This window comes from Natator depressus, chromosome 10 (genome assembly GCF_965152275.1).
Source record: "Natator depressus isolate rNatDep1 chromosome 10, rNatDep2.hap1, whole genome shotgun sequence".
NCBI lineage: Eukaryota > Metazoa > Chordata > Testudines > Cheloniidae > Natator > Natator depressus.
In genome coordinates, this window is record NC_134243.1 from 79,809,067 (window position 1) to 79,822,190 (window position 13,124).

At 37.6% G+C, this 13,124-nt stretch overlaps 1 protein-coding gene across 2 annotated transcripts in view; it reads left to right on the top strand.

Moving 5' to 3' along the window:
- The window catches only part of PIAS1 (protein inhibitor of activated STAT 1), an 88,717-nt gene extending 78,425 nt beyond the window's left edge, over positions 1 to 10,292 (top strand). The window contains exons 9-14 of one of the 2 annotated variants that reach the window (XM_074966616.1): positions 3,147 to 3,307; positions 4,701 to 4,858; positions 5,255 to 5,432; positions 6,919 to 7,061; positions 7,393 to 7,430; positions 8,658 to 10,292. In XM_074966616.1, coding sequence (XP_074822717.1) covers positions 3,147 to 3,307; positions 4,701 to 4,858; positions 5,255 to 5,432; positions 6,919 to 7,061; positions 7,393 to 7,430; positions 8,658 to 8,951 — 972 coding nt within the window. In that variant the 3' untranslated portion in view covers positions 8,952 to 10,292. The remainder of the gene's footprint in view (positions 1 to 3,146; positions 3,308 to 4,700; positions 4,859 to 5,254; positions 5,433 to 6,918; positions 7,062 to 7,392; positions 7,431 to 8,657) is intronic. The other variant, XM_074966617.1, reaches the window with a different exon arrangement.
- Positions 10,293 to 13,124: the final 2,832 nt, after the last annotated feature.

The window sequence follows — 13,124 nt, forward strand, 5'->3', positions numbered from 1 at the left end:
TGTGGAATGGTTTTTATCGCAGTCTATGCTACCTCTTTCTCTTTAAGCCTAGTCTCTTCTAATAAACATAAGGTTTAGAACAGAATATGTTAGGCATATTTTTCTGTATCATCCTGGTGATGTGTATGTAACATGCACACGCTTTGGGAGTCATCCTTCAGTGTGCTTCACTGTTCCTCTTTCATTGTTCTGTCATTGCAGAAGTTCTTAAGGACAGATACCATATCTTCCTGTGTGTCCTGTAAAGTGGCTTTTGCAATATAAATGAACTAGGATGGTGACTAATAACATAGTATTCATGGTCCTGAACACAATTCTATGACAAAACCCTTGTTCTCATTTGCTAATACATAACTTTCAGTTCCCTGAAGAAATTTTTCCCAGAAACTGTCAATGCTTGGTCTCAGACGCAAGGTAAATTTTCCTTTGGAAAGTTTGAAGAAAATCTCTTCGCTTTTTGAGAGTAAAGTCTCATCTTTTTTTTTTTTTTTTTTAAGTGTTCTTAATCTCCAGTAATTCAAGTACCAGAACCAAAGAATGTAAAGCATGGCATGGTGAAAAATGGCTGCTAAAAGACCCGTGCTGCAGCCCTCACTTGCAGGAGTGATTCATAGAATAGAATATCAGGGTTGGAAGGGACCTCAGGAGGTCATCTAGTCCAACCCCCTGCTCAAAGCAAGGCCAAGCCCCAATTTTTGCCCCAGATCCCTAAATGGCCCCTCAAGGATTGAACTCACAACCCTGGGTTTAGCAGGCCAATGCTCAAACCACTGAGCTATCCCAATTCTTGCTTATGAAAGTAGTTCTAAAGGAATAAATGGGACTACATGCATGAATAAAGGTTGCAAGGCTGGGCCCTAAATTTGAGAGGAGAAAAATATAAAGGTTCTAAGAGGCTGAAAAATCACCTCTGAATATGCTCTGAATTTCCTTGTAAGCTGCTTTTGCAAATAAGCCCTATCCCAACTTTGTGAAATTCAAGCAAGGACCTGGAAGGAGCTGACCCAGGATTCAGCAACAAAGAGGCTGCTGATAGGACAGTTTGCATGAGGAAGTTTGAAAGACCATGTGTGTGTTTCCAGAAATAACCCCAGCCTTGAGGAAAGGAGTAAATAATTGACATGAATTTCACACACCCCTCCCCCCCAATCTGGCAACTATTGTCGTTCTACAATTTTCTGCAAATTCTAAACTTCCTTTTTTTGTTTTCTTTGTTTTTTCTCTTTTTATTGTGAAGATAACTCTGTTATATGCATTTACAATGTATTAGGCTAAATGATGTGAGACTGTAGCCAAAATATTGGACTTGAACCCTGTATTGTTCCTTTATGTGGTGTGTAAAGATGATCTAAGTTTCCCTCCCCTCTGCATCTTTTACCTTAGTAACATGAACACAGCTTGGCCACACTGAAGGATCTAACCCAATAAGTTTTCATGCAAAGCTGGGAAATGAGACCATCATTTCTTGTCCACATTGCACACACTGTATTTAGGTATCCTATTAAGTCTTAACTACTATTCAGAAATTATGTGTGTAATGTGGTAATGGTATTATGAGAAGAAAACTTGATGTGTGTGGCATTGCATTATTTGGTGTCATGTATTTAAGAATGAGTTCAACGTCCTACACCGCAAAGCTTGTTACAATACTCGTTAACCTGTTTTTTCCTGGGGAGTTTTGTGTCACTGCTCTGCTGCTGCTATTGTTTTTATTTTGCATCATATTTAAGCATCCAGGTTCTGGAAAACAAAAGGTCTTTGTTTCCAACATGCTTAATCATGATACTGATTGTAGTTGGTGAATTGTACTGTGCCCAAAAGACAAATGAGCCATTGACCTACCATCTGGGAGATATGAATTTAGAACAGACGTGGATCAGGGGGACTAGTACTGTGTGAAAGAAATAATATGCTTGGTCATGGGTATTGGGGGAAGGGTTGCCAAACACATGGCATGCATAGCACCTCCTGCTGACTGATCTCTATACTACCATTACTGCATATTCCTCTGGGAGATGTATGACTCCCCTCCCATCTGTAGGTGACTTGTGTTAGTGATTGAAAGCCAGAGGGAAGAAAAATAAACAAGATAAAGATATGGGTTAGAAACTACTGTATGGATGAATGTTGCTGAGAATGGAAGCAGGTATTTCACGCTGCTTAAAGGTTGCTGTGGAGAAGCTTTGGGAAGGAAGTAGTTCACTGCAAGCAGAGCCTTTGTTCTCTTTTGTTGGTGTTTTTAGCTTCGCTGATGTTTTGAGAGCGAGTGCCACCCTGTGGCGCTAGTCCTGTATTGCCTCTTAGGAGTGTACATGACCATGTAGTTTCTGAAACATCCTGCAAACAGTTCCATTAGGTATTTTACTTAAATGGGAGAGCCTGGAATATTTTTAGGCTCTGGATTGGTTTTGGACTGTATTTTCTTTGTCAAGATTTTTCTTGTCTAAATCTTAGGCTGAGCGCTCTCTCTTCCTGTAGTATGCTGTGTGAGCGTGATCATCTACATTGCTTAGGCACTGTTCTTTTGGAATAGATTTTTCCATTTTGGACATACTTCAGGTCGGCAGTTGTTGATTTGGAGGATGGTGTTGGCTGGGATCCCCAGTGATGGAGCAAAGCCACATGGTGCTGAACAAACACAGAATAAAAAGACACTTCCTGTCTCAAAGGCTGGGAGTGAACCTCGTCATCTCTTATATAGTCTTCCACACTATGTAGATACTCTGTAGTGCTGAAAGAGACTAGGTGTGGTGGTAGTGGATGGCAAATTAGCTGTAGCTTCCAGTACACCAGTGAGGGAGAATAATTATTTTTCATATTTATTAGTCTAAAACACTAAAGGTAAATTGACTTTGCATTTTGGGCCAGGAGTATAAAAATGAAATGGTCTTCCATTTCCCATGTCTGAACTTTGTTTACAAAAAATCTATCTGTAGTAGCACTTGTTATTGATGCTATCGGTACACAGAAAAGACAGAGCAAAGGTGTGTGACTTGAATATAATAATCAGAACTTGTATTTCCTGAAATACTTAATGTTTAGAAACTGAATTCTAGCACAGTTGCATCTTCGTGGTTAAAACAGATGAACGTTTGTTTTTCAAAAGAGGCAACCATTTTTTGTTTGTTTTTTTTCTCCTCCTAAAGCTTGGGAAAATGCGGCTAACTATCCCATGTAGGGCCCTGACTTGTTCACATCTGCAGTGTTTTGATGCCACTCTGTACATTCAGATGAATGAGAAGAAACCTACTTGGGTTTGTCCTGTTTGTGACAAGAAGGCTCCCTATGAACACCTCATTATTGATGGGTAAGTAACATTTGGAGCAAAATACAGTGCATAATTTGTAATTGCGATGTACCGTGTCTGGGAATAGTTTATAAGCAGACATTCCTATCTAAATTTTTTGCACATTCTACATTTGGAGTTGTTACATGTGTTTATTTCCCTGATGCTACTTACTAAAAAAAACCCCCAAAGAACCTAAAAACCTCACTGAAAGCAAGCACCAGCTTCTGTGCACACCTGCAACATATGGATTCAGTGCTCAGCATTAGTTCTTCAGATCCCAATCCACCTGGGCAGGAATTTGCTTCTCCAAAAGCAGTGTGTGTGTCCTGGGGGGAATGAGGAAATTATCATGTGGTTCTGTTCAGGAGAAAAAGCTTAATTTTAATTACTGGGAAGGATCACTCTTTCCCAGGTTGAAACTTATTTCCCAAAGTGAATCTCTGTGGATTGATACACTTGAGTCACCAAAAAGCTAATATCCATAGCTCTGTTGGTAAAGAAGATATATCAAGGTGATTATGCTATTTTAACTATCCTCTCTCCTAATCCTTCCTCTAGATTTTATCCCTCAGCAGTAGGGATCAACATAGAATATTATTTTACAGAAATAAGAGCTAATTGCACAGTCAGTAGGAAATTCATTCCTTAGAGTAGTATTGTCTGCCCTCTGGCCTCCTCTTTTGAGGGATTTTGTTCATTTTACTCAGTGGCCCTGTCCACTTTACAGATGGAATAATTTCTGAGAGCCTGCTTCAGAAATGGCTGCCCCTCAGACATCTTCGTACATGGTTAGGCCAGCTGTGTTCACAGTCAGTTTAAAGAAGCTTTGTGTTTAATTTTTTTGTTAACATTACTTCATCCATAGTGGAAGGAATCTTAAGGGAAACAAGCAACTGATGGTTACGGTGGCAAATTGGGGTGTGTAGTTATGAGCAGTGATTGTTCCTCACTGTTTTGCCTTGAGATAAATGTACTTACTTATCAATTTGTGCATCATTTCTTGATGCAATGTACTAGAGTCCATTTGAGTTACCCAAATGTTTGGATTCCTAGAAAATACATTATATCCTTGATTATCTAAATGTCAGGGAAGTCATTGACTAAATTTGGATAAATAGGGGAATTTTCATCGTAATATACATAGTGGGGCACGAACCTGTTTTGGACAACAAGGAGCTCAACACATTGAGGTTTGGACAGTCGAGATTCTACTGTATCATTAAGCGAATGTGCAGATTATTATTTTAAGTAATATTTTAACATTTCAGTTTCCTTGTTGAGAACTTGTAATGAGGAGAGAGAAATGCCTGAAATTCTCAAATAGGACTAATCCTTTCAAAAGAATGGTTCTAATTTACCTTAATTTAATCTAATTTAAAGTTTTTCTCCATTTCCTTTTTATTTTTTGAAGATGGATATTAAGGTTTTTGCTTCACAGGTTGTTTATGGAAATCTTGAAGTACTGCACAGACTGTGATGAAATTCAGTTTAAGGAGGACGGGTCATGGGCTCCCATGAGATCAAAAAAGGAGGTTCAAGAAGTAACTGCGTCTTATAATGGAGTTGATGGTAAGTCTCTTAAACTTTTGAAGGTACAAACTAAATCTCGTATTGTTTACCCACATTGTTTAAAATATTAAAATGTGAGTTTGTTTCTAAAAGAGTACTACAATTCTATGAACAACGGAACATGCCCGTTCCCTTTGTGTAGCTGTAGCTTTTTATTGATGAAACTGAAGTAAGATGTTTGAGTAACATTAACATCCATGTGAGCCTGTCTGTATTTCTGAAGCTTTGTTAATGCTTTTTAATCTGGTTTTCTTTTCACTTTTGTTGGCTTCTAAGCTTTATTTATGGCAAGCATGTATAATTTTAATTTAACCAAGTGACGCTTGTCTTCGTTGTAATGCATGTACAATATAAATTATAGCTTGAGTAATTAGCGTGTTTCTTAAATCTTTGTAGGATGCATAAGTTCTTCTTTGGATCATCAAGTGTCTTCTCACCAGCAATCAAATAAAAATAAGAAAGTAGAAGTGATTGATCTAACCATAGACAGCTCCTCAGATGAGGAGGAGGAGGAACCGTCTGCCAAGAGGAGCTGTCCTTCCATTTCTCCTGCATCACCACTAAATAATAAGGGGTAAGAATAAAGTGGGCACTATTTTTAGTTAAGATGAAAATATGTTCACGACAAGCAATGGTGAAAACAAATTTCAAGTGAAATTTAATTGCACCTCGGAAGTTCACTATTCAAAGTTTATTACAAAAGAACTTGATACCACAAACTATGGCTTGATCTCAGTAGCTCATAACTCCCAGTCTGGGAGTTAAAAAGATGGTGGTCTGCTAGCAGAAGTGAAGATTTGTCTTGCTGCAACTTCACAGGCTGAACTTTATGGGTTTTACTACAAAACACAGTACAATGATGAAGCCATTTTTGTAACTGACCTATGACAAAAAAGGAAACCATTGAAAAAGGTCTTGAGCTAGTGTAGTTGAAGAAACAAATATTTTGAAAGGTTTGGAAATTAATCTGTGCTAGTAGAGAATTGTGGAAACAAAGTACACAACTGAGAACAACAGCAGTATGAGAAACTTACATAGTGTGGTGTGGGTGTATTGTCTGTTTTTGCAAAAGACTACCACCAGCAAAGTAGCAGTATAGAATACCAGAATAACCAGCTATAAATAAATAGCGATGCTGTTAATAGAGCAGAACTGGCAAAACATGCATGGATGAAAACACTGGGTCTATACAAAGGGATTGTGCCATTGTTCTGATTATTATCCCAGTACTGAAGCCACTCAGTGATCATGTGAGTCTTGTTAAGATCTCCTTGGCTGTTGCTCCATAGGAAATGCCTTGTGTAGCATATAGAAATAATTGTTGGGATGTTATGCAGGCTTTTAACTGTGTGTGTGTGTGTGTGTGTGTGTGTGTGAGTGTGTACATATATAATTTAAGAGTTGTGCGCGTGTGTGTACACACACACACACACACACACACACACACACACACACACAACTCTTAAATCCTCAGGTCCTTTTGTCCTGACTCGTGATGGCTATTCATTCTTTTATTAATATAGGCAGTGCTACCTCTGACTAAAGTTAAAGTTGCCTAACACTTTCCGTTATAAGACCTGTTTTCATATCTTTATAACTTTGACAAAATGTAACCATGTGGGCTGAAATTTTCCATGCAGATGTCTGTTGTTTTATGTTTCTGTGCAAATGATTCAGCCATTTCTGAGAGCAAGATTAGAGGAAAAATGTGTTGTCTCCCCCCCGCCCCCAGTTGTAAAAAAACTTCTTACAACTGTTATTTGTTAAAGTTCTAGACCGTTATGCTTTGGAACAAGACTTTGAAATTTGGTGGGGGCTGTCCCCTCTGGTGTCAGGGATATGTCTTTTGCCTGAGCGACATGTGCTTTTACTGTAATGCACGCCACATTTTGAATGACTTCTTCAGGACTAACTTTTTGTTTTTTAAAGCTCTGTATGATGCATGTGTTGGTATTTTGGGTTTTGTTTTTTCCGCAAGCAGGAATTTGCGCTCTTCAAACTGTTTTAATATTTAAACCAAACATGTTTACAAAGTGTGAAAAACATTCTTTCCTTTGCAGCATTTTAAACCTACCCCATCAAGCATCTCCCGTTTCAAGAACCCCAAGCCTTCCTGCTGTTGACACAAGTTACATGAATACATCACTTATTCAGGACTACAGGCATCCATTCCACATGACACCTATGCCTTATGATTTACAAGGTTAGGCTTCTTACTGCTTTGAATTGAACGTAAAAAGTTCACGCTATTGTGAAGCAGTGTAAATGTACAATTGATTAGTGGTCCAGTCATACAAAATATTATTTTGGGGCTCATAGAAGATAATTCTATGCGTAACTCAGGTTAACTCTTATCTGAAGGGATAAAAACACTTAATCTCTCCTACACACTGTACTTCACTGTCTAGGTATAACTAAGAGTTAAATTTCATGATCATCCACATCACACTTTGGTTAAATTATTTGATTTTGGGGGCGGGAAGGGCAACGTTCTCTTGAGAAACTGAAAACCTTTTTATTTTGACTTTCCACAGGATTAGATTTCTTCCCTTTCCTATCAGGAGACAATCAGGTAAGTTGTAGAAAAATGAGTAATGCAGCATAAGTTAGTTTTAAGTAAATCCCTTCTAAAGGGATTCAGGAGATTCAGAAATTGAGCCAGTGTATAGGTTTTTGTAAAAAAGGCTTTACAGAACTTGAATGCTAAGAGAAATTTTTCTGAAATAATAAAATAAACAGGAATGGAAATTCTTCTGAAATAATCATTGCCCTTTAGTTTGCATGGCAAATATTGCATCATTGCACTAGTATATGTATAGCAGGAATTGAACCTGAGCAGTCTGCTTTCATTGTGAGGAGAAATGCAAACTAGAAACCACTGGCAGAAAGAGCAAAATGCAAATTACTTTTAAATTATTTTAAATTTAAAAAGGATCATCGGCAACTAGTATTTCTCGTTAATGTCATTTTAAAGCTGAAAGCTCACTTCTTTTGGGGCTCGCCTGTATGCTAAAAAAAATAACGGTACTACTGGAATCCGTGATCGCTACCTACTGATTTTAAGCAGACTATTCCTGTATCTGTTTCTTGAGTGCAGTAAGAGAGGTCTTCCGACTGTAAAAATAAGTATCTGGCTCTAATGTCACAGTAGTGGGTGGCTTGTGTGTCTCAATTTTGGCCAAAAGATTCCATTCAAGTATGAGTAGTTTTCTTGCCAATAGGTGGGTTTTTTTGTGGGGGAGGGGTAAGAAAGGGAAAGTACACTGCTTCTCACCATCCCAATAGTATCTCATTATGGTTTGGAATTGAGAGAGATTGCTTAGTATCCAGTAGGAGCAAACTAATTTTAAAAAAAGGAGGACTTGTGGCACTTAAGAGACTAACACATTTATTTGAGCATAAGCTTTCGTGAGCTACAGCTCACTTCATCGGATGCATCCGATGAAGTGAGCTGTAGCTCACGAAAGCTTATGCTCAAATGAATTTGTTAGTCTCTAAGGTGCCACAAGTACTCCTTTTCTTTTTGTGGATACAGACTAACACGGCTGCTACTTTGAAACCAGTACTAATTTTGTTTCCAGTTTTCTTCTGGCTTTAGAAACCAAGGCCTTCAGTTCACTTGCTTGTACAAATTGTCTTACAAAGTAACACTTGGACAACACAGAGTAGACAAATGGTTGTCAGTTTCTAGAATTCTGGAAGCTTAGAATACACAGATACTTTCTACCTCGTTTGTGCCGCTGTGAAGAAAACCTGTGGAATCAGAAGTGTAACTTTACAACGTTGTCTTTTTTCACAGCATTACAACACTTCCCTTCTCGCTGCTGCAGCGGCGGCAGTTTCTGCGTCAGATGATCCAGAACTCTTGCACCCTCGTTTTTTCCCATACGCTTCATCCCAGATGTTTCTCGATCAGTTGAATGCAGGAGGAAGCAGTACTCTCCCAGCCACTAATGGTAGCAATAGTGGTAGTAACAGCAGTCTTGTGTCCTCCAACAGCTTGCGAGAGAATCATGGCCATCCAGTTGCAAATAGAAGCAGCACAGACACGGCATCTATCTTTGGCATACCGGACATTATTTCATTGGACTAATTCTTGGACTAAATGGACTTGTCAGAAAAAGAGATCTTTGTGCTTGGGTTTTATCTTACTCTATTTAGAAACGTAGACAAGGTGTTTTTTTTCCTTTTTTAGGAAAGAAAAACTTAAGACGTGTACAGAGAACAAAACTATATTTTCAGTTTTACTTTTGTATATAAACCTAAGATGGCCTGACTGGTAAAACAAAACAAAAAGAAAAGTACAAAAAAAAAAAAAGAAAAAAGAAAAAAAAGAAACTTCAGTTCATTTTTCTGGATGCTGAAGATTTTACACGTATGCATTTGTCCAGTGATTTACTTATTTTAGTTTGGACACACATGGCATTATTTTCTTCACAGTAATGTTAATGAAAAAGGAAAGGAATTTCTACGTTGCAAGAGGTTTTTTCTTTTGGAAACACCATTTACAATTGATGGTAGAACTGAATTCCTCTTAACCCCTTTTCAGCACAGATTTATTACGCTTAAAGTGATATATACCCTACTTGTACTATTCCACCGCATACCCTCTGTAGTGCAGGATATGGGAGTGTGTTTTAAATGTCATTTCTGATTCTATATGACTGTATGTTCAGTTGGCATGTGGGGTTCCAGCTCTTTCATCAAACATGTTGCAAGCTCATTAGTGTGTCAGTTACTCTTATGGGCCAGACTTGATACAATCTGAAGCTGAGGTATTGTTTTGAGACAGGACAGTTTCATAGAATCTAGCCCCATATAAAAGCACTGACACATTGTCACTCTAGATTTTTATTTCTAACCTCCAGTATTAATCCTTTAAATAATTGCGGTCCCAATCAACAAGGTACTTAAACGTGTGTTAAATTTTAAGGTGTGGAATGACTCATGTGCTTTAAAGTGAGCAGTGTGCTTAAGTAGCTTACTGAATTGGGGCCAAAATGGCTCTGTCAGTGAATACCTACTTTTGGCCACAATAGATTAAATTTCTGCCAAAAAGAAACCTGTCAAACAAAGAGAAGGAAGTATGGTTTAGAATGCACTATTGCATGGTTTGTGCTGCTGTCAGTGGTGGTGATACATCGTCTTTTGACTTCAGATGCATCAAAATTAAGTTAACATTCAATGTTAGACATTAAGCTTAAAACACCATCTAAACAAAAACAGCACCCAAACCATAGCCCACTCACTTAACTGTATCGAAATGTCTGTCTGTAGAAATCTGTTAGTGGTTCCAAATTGGATTTTTCTCTTTTTGGCCTCCTAGTTATTTTGAGTGATTCCCTGTTTTTAAGTATGCTTTTATTGAACTGTGTGAGCCAAACGTGTTCTCCAATTCCTATTACTTTTTTTTTTTTTTTTTTTTTTTAAAGAATGCATGACATAGGAAAGTCTTTTTTAGAACTGATGGATCGTTTGGACTGATCCATTCTTATTAAATAGAGAAACATGTAAATAGATGGAAAGCAGTTTTTCAGGAGATTCTTTAAAATAAGAGTTGGGGGATGGAGGAGGGAGGTGATTCTATTGTGTCCCAAAGTCCTCACCAGAGAGTGTGAATATGTCCTCTGGTGTGAAAAATATTTTTTTAGCTAGTTGAAAGTGCAGGTAACAAGCTTATCAGGAAGGATAGGAAGGAATACCACAATTAGCAGATTCTTGTCTGAATTTTTATGTCCCAAACAGTTGATATCAGCTAGTTCAAGCATTGACAAGGGCCACTTTTTGCATATAAAGTTGTCTCTTTAAACTTTGCATTGATTTAAAAAAAAAAATTACTTACTTTAATCCAAGTAGAATTAGGCATTGCTGTAAGATCAGTTGAATGGTAAATTGACAGGTTCACATGAATATGTGGCATCAAAATTGTTTTTAGAGTTTTTACAGCATCCCTCTGCCACTGAATAGTTGACTTGAATTTTGAAAACAAACTGTTTGTGTTTATATGTAAATGTGTGTGTATATATGTATTTATAGATCAGTGTGTGTGAGTTAAAAGTGAGTTAAATAGTTTTTCCCATGCATGTGTATTCCATACATATCTGGCTGATCTAGATATATTTCACTTACACCTCTTTTATAATTTATTAAATGTCCGTTTCAAATAAATAAATAGAAGGAGAAAACAGGAAATACTTCATTTTTAAATTCAGTCTGAGATGGAGGTTTTTAAACCTTCATTAGGAATATAACTAGTTTATAAATTTTAGTCTAACAAATCCATTGGGTTATTAAATTGGTAATTAAAAAGCAGATGCTTCACTGTAATACCTAGTATAAATCTGAAGTGACTGATTCCTCCAGACTCGCACCAGTGTAACTGAGAGCAGATGTGGCCCCGCCTTATAAAACCTAATAAAATGAAAATTAAAGAATGAAATTCTGGGGAGTTCATGACTATTTTACATCTGAGTGGTGGCAGTGTTCATACTGATTCTGCTGTGTTAAAGGTGAGCTGAAAACCTGTTTTTAAAAACAAAATTAAAAATTTGATTAAAACCTTGGCAACCCTAGAGAACTGAATGTGGCGAATATATTGTAAAAGAGTTGGGAATCTTTCATCCTTAGCTTACCTTCCAAAAGCCAAGGTCAGCCGATGATCCCTCAAACCAGTAAATAAGAGCAGAAAGGCTTTTCAGTTCAGCTTCCTGTTTTAATCTCATTGTTTCACATAGGACAGCAAATGCTCTTTGATTCTCCTATGTGGTATTCATTCTGTATGTTTTGTGGCTATTTGTTTCATTCTCTGAGGTTTTGTAAGATTGATAACTTGCCGGAACTTTGTATCTGACTACAGTTAACATTACTGAGCAGAAGTCTGTCTGTCTGAATTCTCCAGGAATTCCTTATGATTTAGTTTAAAAAAAAAAAATCACTCGTTGCATATTTATTAAAGATGCCGTAAAGTAACTCCTGCTTTTGGCTGGTTTGCAGTACTGCTAACCTGACTGTACATTACTGAATCTGTGTAACCCGTAGCTGTGGGGTACCAATTGTTTCCTTTGTCCTCAAGTTCTTCCGCTAAAAGGGGGTGGGGGCGTGCGTGTCTGTCTGTCATGTCTATTACTGCATGTGTGTGTGTGTCTGTACACACAGATCTGAGTAAACAGCTGTTGTTTCAGCAGCAGGGGTGAAGTGGTTTTGAATCACTTGTGGGCATTATTGGATGCATTCTTTTAAAAAACAAAACCACGCAAAACAAAATCTGAACTATGCTAAAATTTAACATACTGAGCGTTCAAAATATTTCCTAGCGCTTTCATTCATATAGGCATTGTAGCAATTCTACACCTGTTCGTTACCCTTCAGGGCAAGGATTCAAGAACCCTCTCAGGGGTGGGATGGCTTGTAGATTTTTATTGAACTGGCTTGGAGCTGCCTTCTCATTTAAAGCGAAGAACTGCGGGGAGAGCATATCACAGAAAATCCTTCACTGCATTGACATTTCAGGGTTGTAAAGCACATTTTAACATGTATTCAGAAAGGATTTTGTTTGATCAATGTGTTTGTTTTTCTTTTCGTTTTAAACAGAGCTTAGATTTCTAACAAGGGAGAATAGCTGGTGGTCCCAGAAAGCGCTGCTGTTAGTTGTTTTAATTAACAAAGGGGAAATGTATATAAGCAGGATATTAACAAGTTACCATTAATTCCATGAATTTAAATCTGTGATTCATTGCCTTAAAATTTCTCTTCGTTTCCATACAGCATGCCAAACCAGTAAAATGGCTTTTAAAAATGTATAGTAGACCAATGTCAGTTTGTATAAAAGTACCAAGTGAAAATATTTATTACATGCATTGGAAAAAATTGTTTACCTATTGAATGTTACCTGTTTATGTAGAAATCTTTAGATGTAATAAAAAAAAAATCAGTTATCTTGTCTTCTCTAAATTAAGTAATGCTGGATGCTCCCTGTGGAGTGGGAAACTCACAGGAATGTAATTCGCACAGGCATGCTTCATTGCTAAATGATGTTTCATAGCATGGGATATGTCATTTTGTATCTGAATTTAAGTAGAGCATTCAGCGCACCAGTCTCCTCCAGTTCTATCAGTGGTGTCTTGTTTGTGTGAGAGTATATAAAACGCACTGTCCCCATTCTTGTCTAGTTTTCACTTCGGAAGCGTTTATACCTGGCTGGTGGAAACAGGCTGTTACAACACATTCTAGATTAATACACTGTGTTTGCTCTGAGCAATGTCCATGC